We start from the raw sequence: 20,657 nt of genomic DNA, 5'->3' as shown, positions 1-20,657 counted from the left end.
GATAGAGGCCTTGAATTATTTGTTCCAGGCAGCCAATGAGCCCTGAAAACCAGGATGAATGTAAGCCTTCTCTGACCTGTAAGGGCAACAAGAACACACTGGCCCACGACTGGTCCGAGGACGCCAGGAGCTACTGGACCCATCAGAATGATGGTTTGGCAGGAACACTGCTGTGCAGTGGTAGACCACCACAGATTTCACTAGCTACATGCAGGAGAAGCCTCTGAGTGAATACTAGAAAGTGTCTGAGACACCCATTAACAGTAAATCCAGAGGGTGACATTAGAAGGTATTTTTTTTTTTATAAATCTTTTTATTGTTTAAAGCAAAAAATAAATAGACATATCTGGTGCCATACATATATCCAATAATGACAGGGTGAATCGGTACAAAAGAACAGGATAGTCGTGGTACAGCAAAAATATTCGAGAGGCTCGCACTATTAAGCACAAAATTAAATTTGCATCAGTATAACCGGTTAACAGTTTAGTTACGAATCCTCAAAATCTTCCCACCCATAAAATCAAAAAAGCAGGAGAATCATTGCAACCAGATACTAGAAGTTAAGGATCAACGTCAGGATATTTCGTCAGTATTGCGAGTAAAGGAAAGACTGAGAAAAATGAAAAAGAGAGAAACCATATGGGCGATAACAGAAAGAAAACAATAAACCCATCCCCCCACCCTGCACCCCTGCAAACGGCTATCGCCTAACCCCCAGTAGCAGCGTGCCTGTCGCCCCAACTAACAAGATTCTAAAAGAAGAAATCTACCGAAGTGGAGAAGAGAAGTGGAGGAGGGCATATTCGTACAGGCTCCCGGTCGCCCCTCCCCCCCGCCAGGACCAAGGATCCCCAAATTGAAGTCATGAAATCAATCGGACAGCAAATATGTGTCTTAACAAGGGAATCTTCAAACACCGCCCAGCCTTACTATAGCATACGTTTAGCAAATCTCGTGCCCATCGATACTTGGGTCAAACCCAGTCTTTCGATCTCATCCTTGCCCCTTCCGATCAGACACATGAGTCCCCTCCTGATAAACCACCTTTTCCACAGGACAGTTAGAGTACGATGAACCCATAATAGAACTCAATGCAAGGCAAGGTAATAGAACGAAAGTGCTGTGAACATCGTCAGGTCCAGAGACTCCCTTTCCCGTTGTGAACTCCCAGCGTCGATTTGTCCGCCATCTTAGCGGCTCTGATACATATGGAAATGACGCAGTTTCATTCCGATAACTATTCTCATCAAAAGTTTCTGGAGTGGGAACATCAATTAGTCCTACCATAGTCGGCAACGATCGTAGGCTTAACAATCCATTGTGTTCATCTTCCAAAACACTGGTCAAAGGCTCCGATACCTCACACAATGGGGGGTCTACTTCTTTCATCAGGGTGGCCATATTGGGTGTCTCGGTTGTCGCTGTTTCTTGTAATGGAGTAGGGTCCGGTCCAATTCGTAGCATCTCAACCAAGCGATCCATCGTCATCTGAAAGCGGTCTTCAACGTACACCTGAAGTGACTCAATGGCCGCCAACACAGTTCGCAGCGACGGATCACTCACAGTCTGTTCAACCACTCTTCGACCAGTATCGATCATGATCACTTCCCCCAACAGGCTCGATCTCTCAGAGGGGAACAAGCAAATAGGGGACGGTCGACTGCAGAGGGAGACTTATATATTGTTTCGATGAAGTCCTGGGGCTGCCACCGCAGGCGGAGAACCAAACCCAGCGAACACCAGCGGGCAGTTACCAGGTCACCTGGCAGGGCCCCCGTCCACAACTGCAAGCGTCAGGCTGTCACCACTCCTCCGACCTTCACCAAGGCAGCCAACCGTCAACCACCTCAATCTGAAAAAGCGAAAGAAAAATTTATTTTTCCACTCCGGTAGACCGGACCCAATCACACCACCACAGCCGATGTTGTTTAATTGAAACCCGGATGGGCCAGTACTCGAGACCCTGGCTTCCGGGCAGATCTAGGCCGCAAACTTCCACTCGACATATCTTCGTCAGCCGAGCAAGTAGAGATCTCGGGACAGCACCATTAATCTCACTGCAGGTTCATACAAATTGTGGCTGGGCGCAAAAACAGGATAAATGACAGGATATTCCGGCGGGAGGCAGAGGTCGGCGGAGCCGGGAGCCTACGCGGCCATCTTGGTTGCTAGCGTGGCTCCTCCCCCCAGAAGGTATTTTAATGGGCCACTCGCGATAAGGCCGATCATGACCTGTTGGTTAGATAGGAGTTGTTCTCTTTGAGGACTGTCTTGTCAAGTCCTAATTCATGTTGTGACATCATTGATGCTCTAGCCAATGGCAGGTTCCAAAGAGCGAACTTGTGGATATCACCTTGTTGTACAAGAAGGTGTATGTCACGTAATGAGGCGTGTCAGGCTTCGGCCTCTGCTGGAGGTCGTGATGATGCGTGCAGACATCCCCTCGATCGACAAGGCGTAGGTCACGTAAGTTGCGGCTTATGCTTCAGCCTCGCCTGGAGTTTGAGATGATGCAGTCATAACTTCGATGGACAAGACAGTGTAGGTCATGTAAGACCTGCCCCAGGCTTCAACTTCGCCTGGAGGTTGCAATGATATGGTCTTCACCTCAATAGACAAGAAGGTGTCGGACACAAAAGATGCAGCTCAAGCTTTGGCCTCGTCTGGAGGTTGCGGTGATGCAAACAGCATCTCAATGCACAAGAGGGTGTAGGTCACGTAAGACGCGCCTCAGGCTTCAGCCTCACTTGGAGGTTGCGATGATTCAGACATCACCTTGATGGACAAGAAGGTGTAGGTCATCTAAGATGTGTCTCCAGCTTTGACATTGTCTGAAGATTTAAATAATACGAACATCACCTCGATGCACAAAACGTTGTAGGTCACGTAAGATGCATTCACGTTTCGGTCTCGCCTGAAGGTTTAGATGATTCAGACATCACCTCGATGGACAGGAAGGTGTAAGTCATCTAAAATGTGTCTCTTGCTTCAACCTCGCCTGGAGGTTGCGATGATATGGACATCACCTTGATGGACAAAAAAGGTATATGTCATGTAAGACGCGTCTCAGGCTTCAGCCTCAGCTGGAGGATGCAATTATATGGTCATCACCTCAGAGGGCAGGAAGGTGTATGTCATGCAAGACACGTCTCGGATTTCGGCCTCGCCTGGAGTTTGCGATGATGCGGGAATCACCTCGACGGACAGGAAGGTATAGACCATGTAAGACGCGTCTCAGGCTTCAGCCTCAGCTGGAGGATGCAATTATATGGTCGTCACCTCAGAGGGCAGGAAGGTGTATGTCATGCAAGACACGTCTCAGGTTTCGGCCTCGCCTGGAGTTTGCGATGATGCGGGAATCTCCTCGACGGACAGGAAGGTGTAGACCATGTAAGACGCGTCTCAGACTGCGGCCTCGTCTGGAGGTTACGATAATGTGGAAATCACCTCGATGGACAGGAAGGTGTAAGTCATCTAAAATGCGTTTCCTGCTTCAACCTCGCCTGGAGGTTGCGATGATATGGTCATCACCTTGATGGACAAAAAAGGTATATGTCATATAAGACGCGTCTCAGGCGTCGGCCTCAGCTGGAGGATGCAATTATATGGTCATCGCCTCAGAGGGCAGGAAGGTGTATGTCATGGAAGACGCGTCTCAGGTTTCGGCCTCGCCTGGAGTTTGCGATGATGTGGAAATCACCTCGATGGACATGAAGTGTAGCTCAGTTAAGATGCGTCTCAGACTTCAGCCTCAGCTGGAGGATGCAATTATATGATCATCACCTCAGTGGGCAGGAAGGTGTAGACCATGTAAGACGCTTCTCAGGTTTCAGCCTCGCCTGGAGTTTGCGATGATGCGGGAATCACCTCGACGGACAGGAAGGTGTAAACCATGTAAGACGCGTTTCAGGCTTCAGCCTCAGCTGGAGGATGCAATTATATGGTCCTCACCTCAGTGGGCATTAAGGTGTAGACCATGTAAGACGCGTCTCAGGTTTCGGCCTCGCCTGGAGTTTGCGATGATGCGGGAATAACCTCGATGGACATGAAGTGTAGCTCAGGTAAGATGCGTCTCAGACTTCAGCCTTGCCTGAGGGTTGTGATACTGTAAAAATAACCTCAATGGACAAGCTGTAGGTCTCGTAAAATGCGTCTCAGACTGCGGCCTCGCCTGGAGGTTGTGATGATGGTGTCATCACCTTGATTGACGAGACCGTGTAGGACACTTAAGACAGGTCTCAGACTTCGGCTTCGCCTGGAGGTTGCGATAATGCGCAAATCACCTCGATGGACAAGAAGGTGTGCCATGTAAGATGTGTCCTAGGCTTCAGCCTCGCCTGGAGGTTGTGTTGATGCGTGCAGACATCACCTCGATGGACAGGAGGGTGTAGGCCATCTAAGACACGTCTCAGGCTTTGGCTTCGCCTGGAGGTTGTGATGATGGGGACATCCCCTCGATGCAGATGACGGTGTCGGTCAAGTAAGACGTGCCTCCTGCTTGGACCGCGCCTGGAGGCGTCCAGATGTTTTCTAGCCTCCAGAGGAGGCCGGAAGTGCTCCTAAGGGTGCAGTCCAGGGGTGCGGGTAGAAGTGAGAGCTGTAGATGCGGTGGTCTCTTCCCCGTCTGCGCTTGTACGGATGGCTTCCTTAGAAGTGTCCCGCGGGCCCTGTAAAGCTGCAGGCCGTCTGCCTGGGCCCTGGGGCAGGTGGGCGTCCCTGCTGTCTACCCGTTGCTTCTGGAGAGAGGGGCCCCCGGTCCGTACACGAGGCCCTGCTGGCCCTTCCCAGCTCCTCCCCCGCCCTAGAGGCCTCGGTGATGTGGCCCTTGAGCAGCACCCCTGACGCATCAACCGCGGGGCCCGAGTGCACGTCCTGGGTTCCAATTTCAACGAAATAAAAAGAATATTACGTGGTCGCCAGCGCTCTCGAGTTCGGGAGATTCCCGAAAATATGAAAGAGCTCTTTCTCCGAGTTGGTGCTTCGTGGCGCGTTGGCTGTGAGTGGCCCAGCCCTGGTGGCGCACAGCGCTGCGGGCACGGCGCCCGCGCTTCGAGACACGCTCCTTGGCTGCGGGGTGCCCCCAGGCACGGGTGAGGCAGGGAGGGGCCCTGGCAGGCGGTTTCCACTTCTTGCACCGACAGCCAGTGAGCAGCACCGCATGAACTCGTTTAATGTGGTCAGGAATAGACCGGCAGCGGGTGTGAGGGTGCGGTGTCTAGACGCGCTGATGAAAGGAGCGCTGTGTGAGGGGGGCCGCCGGGCCCGGGAAGCGTTTCTGCAGAGCCGGCCCGGCTGAGGAGAGGCAGCTCTGGAGAAGAGAGGGCCCGGAGTGCAGGTGGAAAAAGTTCAGTAAAACTCTTCGCTTGTGTAAAAGTAAGCGCTCCCACGTCAGGAGTGCGACCTGTCACTCGCTGCTATGTTAACCACTTATGTATAGCGCCTTCAGCTACTAGTATGGCGTCGCAGCGCTTTCTTGAACTGGGTTCCCTTATCGTACAAGTGTGCGGTTTACATTGGTTGACTGCGTGTGGTTAGTAGAGATATGGGCCCGAATGTACGGCGGTTTTTAGCTGTCGCAAATGGGGTCGTTTGTGACCGTTAAACGCCCGTCAGCGTGCACCAACCTTATTTTGTGAGTCAGCATTAGGAACGGGCCTGCCAAGGGCTTCCCCTTCCTAATAGCGAGTCGCAGGGGCGTGTGTTAATGTTTTACGACCGGAATGTGGTCGCAAAACCATCATATTTCACTGACTCCGCGAAAGAAGGGCACACATTTTCACAAATCATCCTGGTATCTCTTCCCTTCCTCCCCTCCCCCTTACCTGGTCAGACCATTTTTTCTCCCCATTGCTATCACTATTCTTTCCTCTCCCCCTCCTTCTTCTCTCAACAGAGATAGTGGTCGCAAATGGACCAAAGTCACCTGTGAGTCCATTGATTCCTGTTTTCAGTTTCAATTCAATCAGTCGGAAGATCTTGATAAGGAAACGATAAGATATAACTCTGCCCTTACCTCTGCGCTGGATACCATTGCCCCTTTAGCCCCTCTGACTTCCTCCAGATCTCGCCCCTCCGCCCCCTGGTTCTCCCCCATGCTACGTGAGGAAAAGAGCAGGTGTAAACAGTTGGAACGCAAATGGCGCCAGGCCTATGATCCCATTGCCAAACTGGCCTACAAAACTGCCCTAAACAAGTTCCAAAAACTTAAACGTTCCTCGATGAGAGCTTATTTCTCTAAACTCATCCAACAGGCGCAGAACTCCTCTAAAACTCTCTTCACCATTGTGAAGGATTTTGTGAATCCCCCTGCCTTGAAAACCCAATGCGTTCCCACTCAAGTCCTATGCAACGGTCTCTCTGATTTCTTTCAGGAAAAAATCATCAAACTTTCTTCCTCCTTTGACTCCGTCTCACCTAGCCTCCAGTCAGTTGTTTCACATCCCTTACATTGCTCTTTTAATTCTTTCAGTGAACTAACCCCTGACTCAGCGCTGTCTCTTTTACATAAAGTCAAGTCTGGCTCGCCACTAGACCCAGTCCCTGCCAAAGTAATGGGCAATCTTGCCCCTGTTTTAATCAACCCTCTTCTTTCCATCTGGAATTCCTCCTTGACCCGTGGTCAATTTCCCTCAGTCTGGAAACATGCTAGGCTACTTCCCATCCTGGAGAAACCTGATGCTGACCCTTCACAATTCAGCAACTATCGACCGATTTCGCTTTTGCCCAAACCTGCCAAAGTGCTGGAGAAGGTAGTTCAGAAACAACTGGCTCAGTATTTAGAAACAAATCAGTTGCTGCACGATTCTCAATCCGGTTTTAGAACCGGCTACAGCACCGAGACTGCGCTGCTGGAAGTAGCAGAGACTATTAGGGAATCAGTGGATAGGGGCGAGGAGGCCATGCTGGTCCTCCTCGACCTGTCCGCTGCATTCGATACTGTATCACACGACATACTTACAGCCCGTTTACAACAGTTAGGGATTGGTGGCACAGTCCTGGCATGGATCAAATCCTTTTTGTCCAGACGGTCCCAAAGGTTATTGCTGCACCCATTTGAATCAGAGGACAAACCCCTCATGTGCGGTGTGCCTCAGGGCTCCGCCTTAAGCCCTCTATTATTTAACGCATACTTGGCCCCGCTTGCCAGGGTAGTTAAGTCTTGGGGGGTCAGGGTGGTCTCATATGCTGATGATACTCAGCTTGTTTTTTCATTCAGAGACCATTCTGACTCCCTCTTCTCCAACTTCAGAAACTGCCTTGGCAATATCTGCGCATGGATGGCTGCTAATCATCTGGCCCTAAATACGGACAAAACTGAGGTTCTCTTTTTTAGCCAGAAATCGTCTCCCCCGCAACCTTATGGTGGCCTACCGTCCTGAACCCCCCGCCCATACCAGTGCAGTCTGCTCGCAACCTTGGCACCTTGTCTTGTAAAGCCCAGGTCAATAAAGTCACTGCAGCCTGTTTCAATAATCTGCGTATGATCAGGAAGATTTTTCCCTATCTCCCCCAGACCTCCCGCAAAACGGTTGTCCAGGCACTTATTACGGCACATCTTGATTACGCCAATAGCCTATATGCCGGCGCCCCCCTTTATCGTATAGACCGACTACAAATCGTTCAGAACGCGGCAGCAAGGCTTATTGGAAACATCCCCGCCCGCAACTTGGTCAGAGGATATCGGGATGAGCTACATTGGCTTCCCATAGCCCGACGCATTGATTTCAAAATCCTGATCCTTGCCTTCCGGGCAATTCATGGAACTGGCCCGGCCTATTTGAGCAAAAGACTCAAGATATCATCCTCAGTAAGACATCTGAGATCAAACAGCCTTCGCTTACTGAATGTTCCTAGATTGAGGCTTACCCGTAGTGGTGGCAGAACATTCACCGTTACAGCAGCCAAACTCTGGAACAGCCTTCCTCTGGACCTTAGGTTCATTGAGTCTGAGCAAGTCTTCCGACGCAAACTAAAAACCTGGCTATTTACCAAACGCTGATTAAAAAACTCCTCTGCAGCCCATGATCTTTTTTCGGATGGATCTGAACCAGGCAACCCTCTCTTGTGATAAACCTGTAATCTTAGCGCCGGGACACCCCCGTTGGAGGTAGCCGCGCGCTTTATAAGCTTCTTAAATAAATAAATAAATAAACCCATCTGCTAACAGGAGGGGGTCCCCACGGGACCCCTCCGCTTTGTGAATGTGGGCGCCAACATTTTTTAAGAGCAGACAGTGGTCCCACAGTCCAATGCCTACTCTTAAAAAATGAAAAGGTAGCTTGTCATTTTTATTTTTGAAATGCAGCCCATTTTCCTTTAAGGAAAACAGGCTGCATTACATTAAAAACTTTGCTTTATTGAAAAAGCAATCACAGACATGGTGGTTTGCTGACCCCAGCAGGCCACCATCCCTGTGAGTGGAGGCCATTCCCAATGGGTTGCAAATTGCGAGCTGGCCCATGAATATTGATGAGGCCGGTCATTTGCGACCCCATTGGGGATCGCTGAATGTGTCTGACACGTTAGTATGTTTAATGTTGCGAGTGTCTAATTGTGAGTCGCAAAAAATCACAATTAGAGGCGCACAAAATGAAATGGCCGTACATCTGGCCCTTGGTTCTTAAAGCCTACTCTACTAATCTCTCTTGTTGATTAGTGTGAATCTGAGAAGACTTCGATGCACATGAAGATGCGTCACGGGTGTGGCAGAGGGCACTGGTCTTCAGCGGTCCGCCCTACGGCCTGTTTAGTTAAAGTTAGGACCAGGTTCCCATAGGAAATTGTTTTTTGAGTTTGCTTTTAACTTCAGTGCCGTTTAACAAATCTTCACGAAACGTTCCCAGAAAAGTCTCATCTGCTTCAGTTCCTTCCTGGAATTTTTCAGGGAGTTCTGTTAAGCTGGAACTGAGAAAAAGTGTGGGGGGGGGAGGGGCGGGGTCCCAAAACGCGTGATTCAGAAAACAAGGCTTAATGGAATTACACCAAATTTGGAAGACATCTGTGCGTGCAGTGCGCACTTTTTGTGATTAGGTGTAAATCCGTTCAGTAGTTTTTGAGAAATGAATGTTCAAACTTTATGTATATTCCACGCTGCAGTACCTTTGTGGAGGTTTCCGTATCCTAAGAAATAAAAAAAAATCCAAAAAACCTGGGACAGGGTAAGTGTACTCTGATATCCGGGGCCTTTTGGAGGGATGGTCACTGCGGTCGAATTAAAATGATTTTATTTTCCGTGATTCCATGGAACCGCGGATACTCCGCGAAGCCCAGCACAGCCTCTTTGTAAGTTTTGGGGGGAACCGCAGATCCATTGAATCGTAAAAAAAGGAAAAAGCCGGGTGTCGGGGCGCTGCTGAATCATGGGGTTTGCTGCCGGCAGGAGGTTGGGCCGCAGGCAGGCCCTGCACTCAGCCAACACCGTGCGCCGCGAGGAGTTGGCTACACGAGGGGGTCGGCACTAGCCATGCGCGGCACGGGGCTGGTATAGTATGGTGTGGTAATAGACCATGACCTCACACACTACCTCTCTTGTGACATGTCGTTTGATATCAAGTCAAATAACTTTATTTCGATTCCATATAGAAATCATAAAAGTGTACATAGAAAATGTTAAAAGGACATTGCAATTAATCCACCATAAAATCACAATACATGTTTACACAATTTTTAAATTTCCATCAAGACTCAGTATCTATTTCTAATCACCAAAGCTGATCTAATAAAGTTTAAAACGGCATTACAAATATGTGCAGTTGACAAAGATAATAAGAGGTCATACGCTTCTTTATAATAACGCGTTCCAAATGAGTCGTTTGATATCACTGATGGCATCATTGATGACAGCACTGTGCATGGCGGGGGCGTAGTTGACGCAGATAAAAGGGGCACTTAAGTAACTGGCCGCTGAGAGGGCCCACGCACCCACCCCGACCAACGTAGGGGCGTCGATCTGTGGATAGAGTTGAAATAGGGTGTCCCTGGCAGGGTGGGTTCTTGGCAGCTCTGGTTAGGCCAACTTTAGCCCCAGTATTGGCTCACTGTCGACAACTGCCTGCAACTGGAAGATGTCAGTGGCAACACAAAATGATGCCCCCCCCCTACGCAGAATGTGATGAGGGGGCCCCAGTCGTCCATTTCTCACAGATAAACATTCACCTGGGGCTGAGCGGGCGGGGGACCCCTGGGCCCTTTAGTGATGTTATCTAAGATGGGGGCCTTGTGGCCTCCAGCCCGTCTGTGCCCCTCGAAGGCGCCCGCCGTCTGCAGTATGAAACTTGGAAGATGCATGCCCTTGCCTCTCCTGCCACCTGCTGGGCAGACCGCAGACCGTGGTTAAATACAAGTATTTACTAAAACCTCTCTGGCAGAAATAAAATAAACTTAAACATGTGCAAGGAATGTGATGGGGCGTAGAGGGGCATCATTGAGCACTGCCCCCCCCCCCCACCGCATATACCCCCCAGAGCTGTGTCTGGAGGAAGGGGTCTGTGCTGCAATATATTATAGTTCATTACTTGTAACGCGCAAAGATAAGGGGGGGGGGGCTGCTTCTTGGGCAGCAAACAATGTGACAAGCATGATTGACAAGACCCGAACAAATCAAAAAGGGGCATGACACGAACAGATTCATAAACAGAGCCCCAGATACAGTAGTCCCAGAGGAGCAGGGTGCAGGGAACCCTAATTATGATTTTAAGGCAGCGACAGCTCCAGCCTGGGGCTTAATTAGACCCGGTCTTGATATGCGCTTTCAGCCAGTGACATTGTTTCCTCGACTGAAGTCTTTGAGGCGATTCTTCAGAGGGTCATGGAGCTCTCAACGTTTCATTTGTACGTTTGAGAACTGTGTAGCTTATTTATGATGTTACAGGAAGTGATGTCATATGAGATTTGTCACTGATTCACAGATAGTTATGCCTGTGAATCAAAAGGCATGTTCAACATAAAGTCAAAATTACAATACCGCTAGGTTCACTTAAAGGGACACTCAGTTTTACTGAATGTATAATAAAAGCAGGAGTCCAGATGAAATATGGAGCAGGCATCATCGCCAAAATGTGGAGCCCTGGCTGCTGTGTGCAGGGTGGGTCCTCCTTTCAGCCAGAGGGTCTGTAGGGTGGGATTCTCCCCAGGACGGAGTCTGTTTGACTGGTCGAAGCTGCTCTTCTGATTGTACAAGTCTCAGCTTCCTCACGCCTGGAGTTCTGGCTGGAGTCTTCCTCATCAGGTCTGAATGCAGTCTTCAGGTGTGTGACTCTCATACGTGATGAGTGAGACTTGAAATCCCGTGGTTCACACCTCCCACTTTTAGCGATTTTCCTCCAGATTGGACAGGCTCCATCTTGGGTTGGGAATGGAATAAATCTGACAAGAATTTTGTCAGACGCCACCTTCCACAGGACCTCCATGCAGCCACCACAGAATCCCAGACTGCATTGGCCCTGGACCTGCATGCAGCCACCACGGAATCCCAGAATGCATTGGCCCCGGACCTCCATGCAGTCACCACAGAATCCCAGACTGCATTGGCCCTGGACCTGCATGCAGCCACCACAGAATCCCAGACTGCATTGGACCTGGACCTCCATGCTTCCACCACAGAATCCCAGACTGCATCGGGCCTGGACCTCCATGCAGCCACCACAGAATCCCAGACTGCATTGGCCCCGGACCTCCATGCAGTCACCACAGAATCCCAGACTGCATTGGCCCTGGACCTCCATGCTGCCACCACAGAATCCCAGACTGCATTGGCCCTGGACCTCCATGCAGTCACCACAGAATCCCAGACTGCATTGGCCCTGGACCTGCATGCAGCCACCACGGAATCCCAGACTGCATTGGCCCCGGACCTGCATGCAGCCACCACGGAATCCCAGACTGCATTGGCCCCGGACCTCCATGCAGTCACCACAGAATCCCAGACTGCATTGGCCCCGGACCTCCATGCAGCCACCACGGAATCCCAGACTGCATTGGCCCCGGACCACCATGCAGTCACCACAGAATCCCAGACTGCATTGGCCCTGGACCTGCATGCAGCCACCACAGAATCCCAGACTGCATTGGCCCTGGACCTCCATGCAGCCACCACAGAATCCCAGACTGCATTGGCCCCGGACCTCCATGCTTCCACCACAGACTCCCAGACTGCATCGGGCCTGGACCTCCATGCAGCCACCACAGAATCCCAGACTGCATTGGCCCCGGACCTCCATGCAGTCACCACAGAATCCCAGACTGCATTGGCCCTGAACCTCCATGCTGCCACCACAGAATCCCAGACTGCATTGGCCCCGGACCTCCATGCAGTCACCACAGAATCCCAGACTGCATTGGCCCTGAACCTCCATGCTGCCACCACAGAATCCCAGACTGCATTGGCCCTGGACCTCCATGCAGTCACCACAGAATCCCAGACTGCACTGGCCCTGGACCTGCATGCAGCCACCACGGAATCCCAGACTGCATTGGCCCCGGACCTGCATGCAGCCACCACGGAATCCCAGACTGCATTGGCCCCGGACCTCCATGCAGTCACCACAGAATCCCAGACTGCATTGGCCCTGGACCTGCATGCAGCCACCACGGAATCCCAGACTGCATTGGCCCCGGACCTCCATGCAGTCACCACAGAATCCCAGACTGCATTGGCCCTGGACCTGCATGCAGCCACCACAGAATCCCAGACTGCATTGGACCTGGACCTCCATGCTTCCACCACAGAATCCCAGACTGCATCGGGCCTGGACCTCCATGCAGCCACCACAGAATCCCAGACTGCTTTGGCCCCGAACCTCCATGCAGTCACCACAGAATCCCAGACTGCATTGGCCCCGGACCTCCATGCAGTCACCACGGAATCCCAGACTGCATTGGCCCCGGACCTCCATGCAGTCACCACAGAATCCCAGACTGCATCGGGCCTGGACCTCCATGCAGTCACCACAGAATCCCACACTGCATTGGCCCTCGACCTCCATGGAGCCACCACAGAACCCCAGACTGCACTGGCCCCGGACCTCCATGCAGTCACCACAGAATCCCAGACTGCATTGGCCCTGGATCTCCATGCAGCCACCACAGAACCCCAGACTGCACTGGCCCCGGACCTCCATGCAGTCACCACAGAATCCCAGACTGCATTGGCCCTGGACCTACATGCAGTCACCACAGAATCCCAGACTGCACTGGCCCCGGACCTCCATGCAGTCACCACGGAATCCCAGACTGCATTGGCCCTGGACCTCCATGCAGTCACCACAGAATACCAGACTGCACTGGCCCCGGACCTCCATGCAGTCACCACGGAATCTCAGACTGCATTGGCCCCGGACCTCCATGCAGTCACCACAGAATCCCAGACTGCATCGGCCCTGGACCTCCATGCAGCCACCACAGAATCCCAGACTGCATTGGACCTGGACCTCCATGCAGCCACCACAGAATCCCAGACTGCATTGGCCCCGGACCTCCATGCAGCCACCACAGAATCCCAGACTGCATCGGCCCTGGACCTCCATGCAGCCACCACAGAATCCCAGACTGCATTGGACCTGGACCTCCATGCAGTCACCACAGAATTCCAGACTGCATTAGCCCTGGACCTCCATGCAGCGACCACAGAATCCCAGACTGCATCGGCCCTCGACCTCCATGCAGTCACCACGGAATCCCAGACTGCATTGGCCCTGGACCTCCATGCAGCCACCACAGAATCCCAGACTGCATTGGCCCCGGACCTCCATGCAGCCACCACAGAATCCCAGACTGCATCGGGCCTGGACCTCCATGCAGCCACCACAGAATCCCAGACTGTATTGGGCCTGGACCTCCATGCAGTCACCACAGAATCCCAGACTGCATTGGCCCCGGACCTCCATGCAGTCACCACAGAATCCCAGACTGCATTGGCCCCGGACCTCCATGCAGTCACCACGGACTTACAGTCTGCATTGGGCCTGGACCTCCATGCTGCCACCACAGAATCCCAGACTGCACTTGCCCTGGACCTCCATGCAGTCACCACAGAATCCCAGACTGCATTGGACCTGGACCGCCATGCAGTCACCACAGAATCCCAGACTGCATTGGACCCGGACCTCCATGCAGTCACCACGGAATCCCAGACTGCATTGGACCTGGACCGCCATGCAGCCACCACAGAATCCCAGACTGCATTGAACCTGGACCGCCATGGTGTCACCACAGAATCCCAGACTGCATCGGCCCTGGACCTCCATGCAGCCACCACAGAATCCCAGACTGCATTGAACCTGGACCGCCATGGTGTCACCACAGAATCCCAAACTGCATTGGCCCCGAACCTCCATGCAGTCACCACGGACTCCCAGACTGCATTGGCCCTGGACCTCCATGCAGCCACCACAGAATCCCAGACTGCATTGAACCTGGACCGCCATGGTGTCACCACAGAATCCCAAACTGCATTGGCCCCGAACCTCCATGCAGTCACCACGGACTCCCAGACTGCATTGGCCCTGGACCTCCATGCTGCCAACACAGAATCCCAGACTGCACTGGCCCTGGACCTCCACGCAGTCACCACCGAATCCCAGACTGCATTGGCCTGGACCTCCATGCAGCCACCACAGAATCCCAGACTGCATCGGGCCTGGACCTCCATGCAGTCACCACAGAATCCCAGACTGCATTGGACCTGGACCTCCATGCAGTCACCACGGAATCCCAGACTGCATTGGACCTGGACCGCCATGCAGTCACCACAGAATCCCAGACTGCATTGGCCCTGGACCTCCATGCAGTCACCACAGAATCCCAAACTGCATTGGCCCTGGACCTCCATGCAGCCACCACAGAATCCCAGACTGCACTGGCCCTGGACCTCCATGCAGCCACCACAGAATCCCAGACTGCATCGGCCCTGGACCTCCATGCAGCCAACACAGAATCCCAGACTGCACTGGCCCTGGACCTCCATGCAGCCAACACAGAATCCCAGACTGCATTGGGCCTGGACCTCCATGCAGTCACCACAGAATCCCAGACTGCATTGAACCTGGACCGCCATGGTGTCACCACAGAATCCCAAACTGCATTGGCCCTGGACCTCCATGCAGCCACCACAGAATCCCGGACTGCATCGGCCCTGGACCTCCATGCAGCCACCACAGAATCCCGGACTGCATCGGCCCTGGACCTCCATGCAGTCACCACAGAATCCCAAACTGCATTGGCCCTGGACCTCCATGCAGCCACCACAGAATCCCAGACTGCATCGGCCCTGGACCTCCATGCAGTCACCACAGAATCCCAGACTGCATTGAACCTGGACCTCCATGCAGTCACCACAGAATCCCAGACTGCATTGGCCCCGAACCTCCATGCAGTCACCACGGACTCCCAGTCTGCATTGGGCCTGGACCTCCATGCAGTCACCAAAGAATCCCAGACTGCATCGGCCCTGGACCTCCATGCAGTCACCACAGAATCCCAGACTGCACTGGCCCTGGACCCCCATGCAGTCACCACAGAATCCCAGACTGCACTGGCCCTGGACCTCCATGCTTCCACCACAGAATCCCAGACTGCATTGGCCTTGGACCTCCATGCAGTCACCACAGAATCCCAGACTGCATTGGCCCTGGACCTCCATGCAGTCACCACGGAATCCCAGACTGCATTGGCCCCGGACCTCCATGCAGCCACCACAGAACCCCAGACTGCATTGGCCCTGGACCTCCATGCTTCCACCACAGAATCCCAGACTGCATCGGACCTGGACCTCCATGCAGCCACCACAGAATCCCAGACTGCACTGGCCCTGGACATCCATGCAGTCACCACAGAATCCCAGACTGCATTGGCCCCGGACCTCCATGCAGCGACCACAGAATCCCAGACTGCATCGGGCCTGGACCTCCATGCAGCCACCACAGAATCCCAGACTGCATTGGCCCCGGACCTCCATGCAGTCACCACAGAATCCCAGACTGCATTGGCCCTGGACCCCCATGCAGTCACCACAGAATCCCAGACTGCATTGGCCCTGGACCTCCATGCAGCCACCACAGAATCCCAGACTGCATCGGGCCTGGACCTCCATGCAGTCACCACAGAATCCCAGACTGCATTGGCCCCGGACCTCCATGCAGTCACCACAGAATCCCAGACTGCACTGGCCCTGGACCCCCATGCAGTCACCACAGAATCCCAGACTGCATTGGCCCCGGACCTCCATGCAGCCACCACAGAACCCCAGACTGCATTGGCCCTGGACCTCCATGCAGTCACCACAGAATCCCAGACTGCATTGGCTCTGGACCTCCATGCAGCCACCACAGAATCCCAGACTGCATTGGCCCCGGACCTCCATGCAGTCACCACAGAATCCCAGACTGCACTGGCCCTGGACCCCCATGCAGTCACCACAGAATCCCAGACTGCATTGGCCCCGGACCTCCATGCTTCCACCACAGAATCCCAGACTGCATCGGACCTGGACCTCCATGCAGCCACCACAGAATCCCAGACTGCACTGGCCCTGGACATCCATGCAGTCACCACAGAATCCCAGACTGCATTGGCCCCGGACCTCCATGCAGCGACCACAGAATCCCAGACTGCATCGGGCCTGGACCTCCATGCAGCCACCACAGAATCCCAGACTGCATTGGCCCCGGACCTCCATGCAGTCACCACAGAATCCCAGACTGCATTGGCCCTGGACCCCCATGCAGTCACCACAGAATCCCAGACTGCATTGGCCCTGGACCTCCATGCAGCCACCACAGAATCCCAGACTGCATCGGGCCTGGACCTCCATGCAGTCACCACAGAATCCCAGACTGCATTGGCCCCGGACCTCCATGCAGTCACCACAGAATCCCAGACTGCACTGGCCCTGGACCCCCATGCAGTCACCACAGAATCCCAGACTGCATTGGCCCCGGACCTCCATGCAGCCACCACAGAACCCCAGACTGCATTGGCCCTGGACCTCCATGCAGTCACCACAGAATCCCAGACTGCATTGGCTCTGGACCTCCATGCAGTCACCACAGAATCCCAGACTGCATTGGCCCTGGACCTCCATGCAGCCACCACAGAATCCCAGACTGCATCGGGCCTGGACCTCCATGCAGTCACCACAGAATCCCAGACTGCATTGGCCCTGGACCTCCATGCAGTCACCACAGAATCCCAGACTGCACTGGCCCTGGACCTCCATGCAGTCACCACAGAATCCCAGACTGCATTGGCTCTGGACCTCCATGCAGTCACCACAGAATCCCAGACTGCATTGGCCCTGGACCTCCATGCTGCCAACACAGAATCCCAGACTGCATTGGTTATGTGAATTAAACCTTCTCCCTATGCATAACTTGGGAGACCGCATCCATAAGGGAGCACCAGACTGCAGGAAACCGATGAAGGCATACTTGCCGAAATGCATAGGGAGAAGGTTTAATTCACATAACCAGATATGCAGAAATGATGCATTATGGAACATGGAGTTTCATCTGAAACATTGTTGAAGAATACATGTGAAACAAATTTATTTGAGTTTATTTGAATTTATCTGAATACAAAACGACATGGATAAACAAGTTTGAGAAGAGCATTCTTTTTGAATGTGGCTGTAGATACAGCAACACATAACCTGTGCCCAGAGAGACACCCTACATGAGTAGGGTTGCAACCCAGACATTAAGCCTCTCGAAAGGAGACATCATCGCATTCTTTGGAAATGAGCCCCCAGCCAGTCGTCTGTTGTGTTTTATTGATTTTCGTATTGAACACAAAACGAAACAAGACCACAATCCATCAAGCCAGCAGAGTATTATACTGAGCACCGTTAACACTCAGCCATCCCCGGCATACAGTCCGTGATAAGCCCACCAACCACCCCAGATCCTATCTTGTGTACCGGGGCAGTCCCCAGCGCCACATATGGGCCGTTCCTGCTGGGCACACCAATTTATCCCCCTCAGGCACCAAAGGAGTCCCCTATTGTGTTTTATGCCCTTTAGTGGATAATGTTCGCAGATGGACACAAGCCATTCAGAGGAAGCTACCAGTCCAGGGTTACTTGGACTAGAGTTGAACAAATGCATGTGCTACCCGAGCCAATAGGAGAGAATTATTAATGAACCAACCGAAAGGGCCTCCTCCTTCGGTTATGTCTAAGCTCAAACAAGATGTGTGCTCAAGGTCCTCATTAGATAAATATCTTTATTTTTCACTGTTCTCCAAGATCAGGGTTGAGTGCTCAACTTCTTGGTCGAAGAAGCCAAAATAGGGAAGTGTTTCCCTCTTTCTGAAACAAACGGATGATACTTTAAGCACGGCTTTATAGATACTGGCATGGATAGAAGGCAATAATCCTTAGAAAATCCAGAAGACATTGGTGCGATTGGAATCTCGATGCATATGTATATAGATCACTAAACTTGTTTGGTGATTTACATGAGCAGTTCCCAACTTGGATATATATCATTAAAAAGATGTCACAAGATTCTTGGCTTTCTAGATTACACATTCATAGATTGCTTTGCTGATCTTCATGATCTGATCAACATCCCTGATGAAGTCTATGTATTGGACGAAACATGTTGGCTAGGCTTTATGCTTCTGATTTGAAATGAAAATAAAGATTATATGAAGAAATGAAATTTAAAGACTCCCCGCACTTTGATTTCGTTTCAAATCGCATGAATTTGTTGTTTATAATCAATAAAAATAGTACATTTGATTATATGCTCCTTTTCATTATTTCTTTATTCTAAGAGAAGTTTTCTTCTCGTATAGTGTGACTTCTATAGCAGTGGGGTTACGAAAAGTGGAGCATTATGATTTAAACACTCATAGGAACTAATATACTGGTGCAGCCATTTAAGCCCACACTGCGGTTTCTCTAAAAAATAGTGCTGAAAAAAAAAACCCTCCACCAACCCAAAAAATCCTATCCATTTTTGGCCAATATCCAACTTTCCCCATGTCAACAAACGAATGTAGGTGACAGTCCATGAATCGCCAAGCAACGTCTGGAAGTTCTAAATACAAACCACACCTTGAGTCCCCTGGAGTTGGGCGTCCGCCTTTACATGAGACGCACTTTGCCTTGTAGTGCGTGACATCCTGGCATTGGCGGGTCCACATTGCACATGCGCACACCATATTTCTGTAGGAAGCTTTAGCTCCATTACCAGGGTGTCCACCAAAGATCTGGGGCCATCTCCGGCTTCTCATAAATACTTATAAATGATAAAGTAACTGAAGACTAGGCAGCAGAAAGGCCATCTCGGTGCTGTGTGTGGTTTGTATGTGCCCTGGGTTGATTCCTGTTCCACACTCTGCTCCTGTTGGTCCTCTCGGATGTCCTCAGAGCTTCTGGTGTCAGTTTATACACTGTTGACAAAGGTACATAGGTACAAACAGACTAGCGCTTTCTCGTGTATGCACCACAATGCATGAATAGATCTGTTCCAAAGACCCACATTTACACAGGCAGGCGTTGGTGAACACTCAGGAACACATTTCGATTAGTGAACAGATACATAGTCTGCTTCAACATGCACACACATACTAATGTATCATAAGTGCCGAAAAAGTGATTGATATATATATACGATTTCTTGTGACTTTGCTCTTGTTTCCCACAGGGTCACCCGGGTCTCATCGGTCTCATTGGTCCTCCCGGTGAACAGGGGGAGAAGGGAGACCGGGGGCTGCCAGGACCACAGGGATCCCACGGACAGAAGGGAGAAACGGTGAGTGTCGCTTGCGGGCCGGTGAGGAGGAACTGCGCCTGGGTAAAGCCTATGTATGGTCCAAGGAGTGTAAACATGGTTACCATGGTTCCACTTCTGTATGGTCTCGGGGATGCACACAGAGGTGTCCTTGAGTGCCAAGTGCACACAAGTACAACCTGGTTATGCTCGGACAAGGATCTGAGGGTGTAAACATGGCTGTTCTTGTGCACATTCCGGTAGGCTTAAGGGGTGTAATTATAGTGAGGCATATGCATTAAAGTATGTTTTTATGTGTGAGGTCCTTGTCAAGTGAACACAGATGCCCTTTTGTGAGACCATGCGCTTGGAAGCATGGTTAGATTACCCTGGAAGCATGGTTAGATTACCCTGGGCGGTATCGGTGATAACATGGTTACCCTTATGTGAAGATCTGTGGATTTAAACATGAATAGGCATGTAAAAGTACCTGTAGCTATATCAATATTGATACTTGTGTAAGGCCCTATGTCTTCAAATGTGTCCATTGATAGGCAAGGCCCTCAATTTGAAAACATGTCTACCTGTAGGAGAGGTCCATTGACTGCAAACATGCCTGTCCTTGAGCAGGGTCCTGTACCTGTAAGCCTGTCTGTAAGGTCCTCTATTTGTAAATGTGAACATGGCTACCATTGGTTAGATTCTGTGTCTGTAAACATAGGGCTGGACTGTACCCATGGGGAGCAGGGTCAAGACTGATTTGCATATGGCTGGGTCCAAACTAGAGTGGCATAGTGAGCAAAAGAACGATGGATTTAACCCAGATCACTTTACTGGGGGTGAGTATTTGAAAAGTTTCAGTACTCTGTCCATCATCTTTGTGTGCTCTTTCTGTAAACATATGTCCCTTCAGTTACATCCTGTCTCTCCAATCATGTGTCC

General features: G+C 51.6%; 1 protein-coding gene across 6 annotated transcripts in view; it reads left to right on the top strand.

Annotated features, from left to right (window-relative positions):
* The window catches only part of LOC147668685 (collagen alpha-1(V) chain-like), a 323,501-nt gene that overhangs the window by 289,341 nt on the left and 13,503 nt on the right, over positions 1–20,657 (top strand). For all 6 annotated transcript variants that reach the window (XM_086948522.1, XM_086948518.1, XM_086948520.1 and 3 more), the window contains one exon: positions 19,650–19,757. In XM_086948522.1, the coding sequence (XP_086804648.1) occupies positions 19,650–19,757 (108 nt within the window). The remainder of the gene's footprint in view (positions 1–19,649; positions 19,758–20,657) is intronic.

The sequence above is a fragment of the Lissotriton vulgaris genome, unplaced genomic scaffold (genome assembly GCF_964263255.1).
Source record: "Lissotriton vulgaris unplaced genomic scaffold, aLisVul1.2 SCAFFOLD_1231, whole genome shotgun sequence".
Taxonomy (NCBI): Eukaryota; Metazoa; Chordata; class Amphibia; order Caudata; family Salamandridae; genus Lissotriton; species Lissotriton vulgaris.
This window is presented reverse-complemented; position numbering and strand designations above follow the sequence as displayed.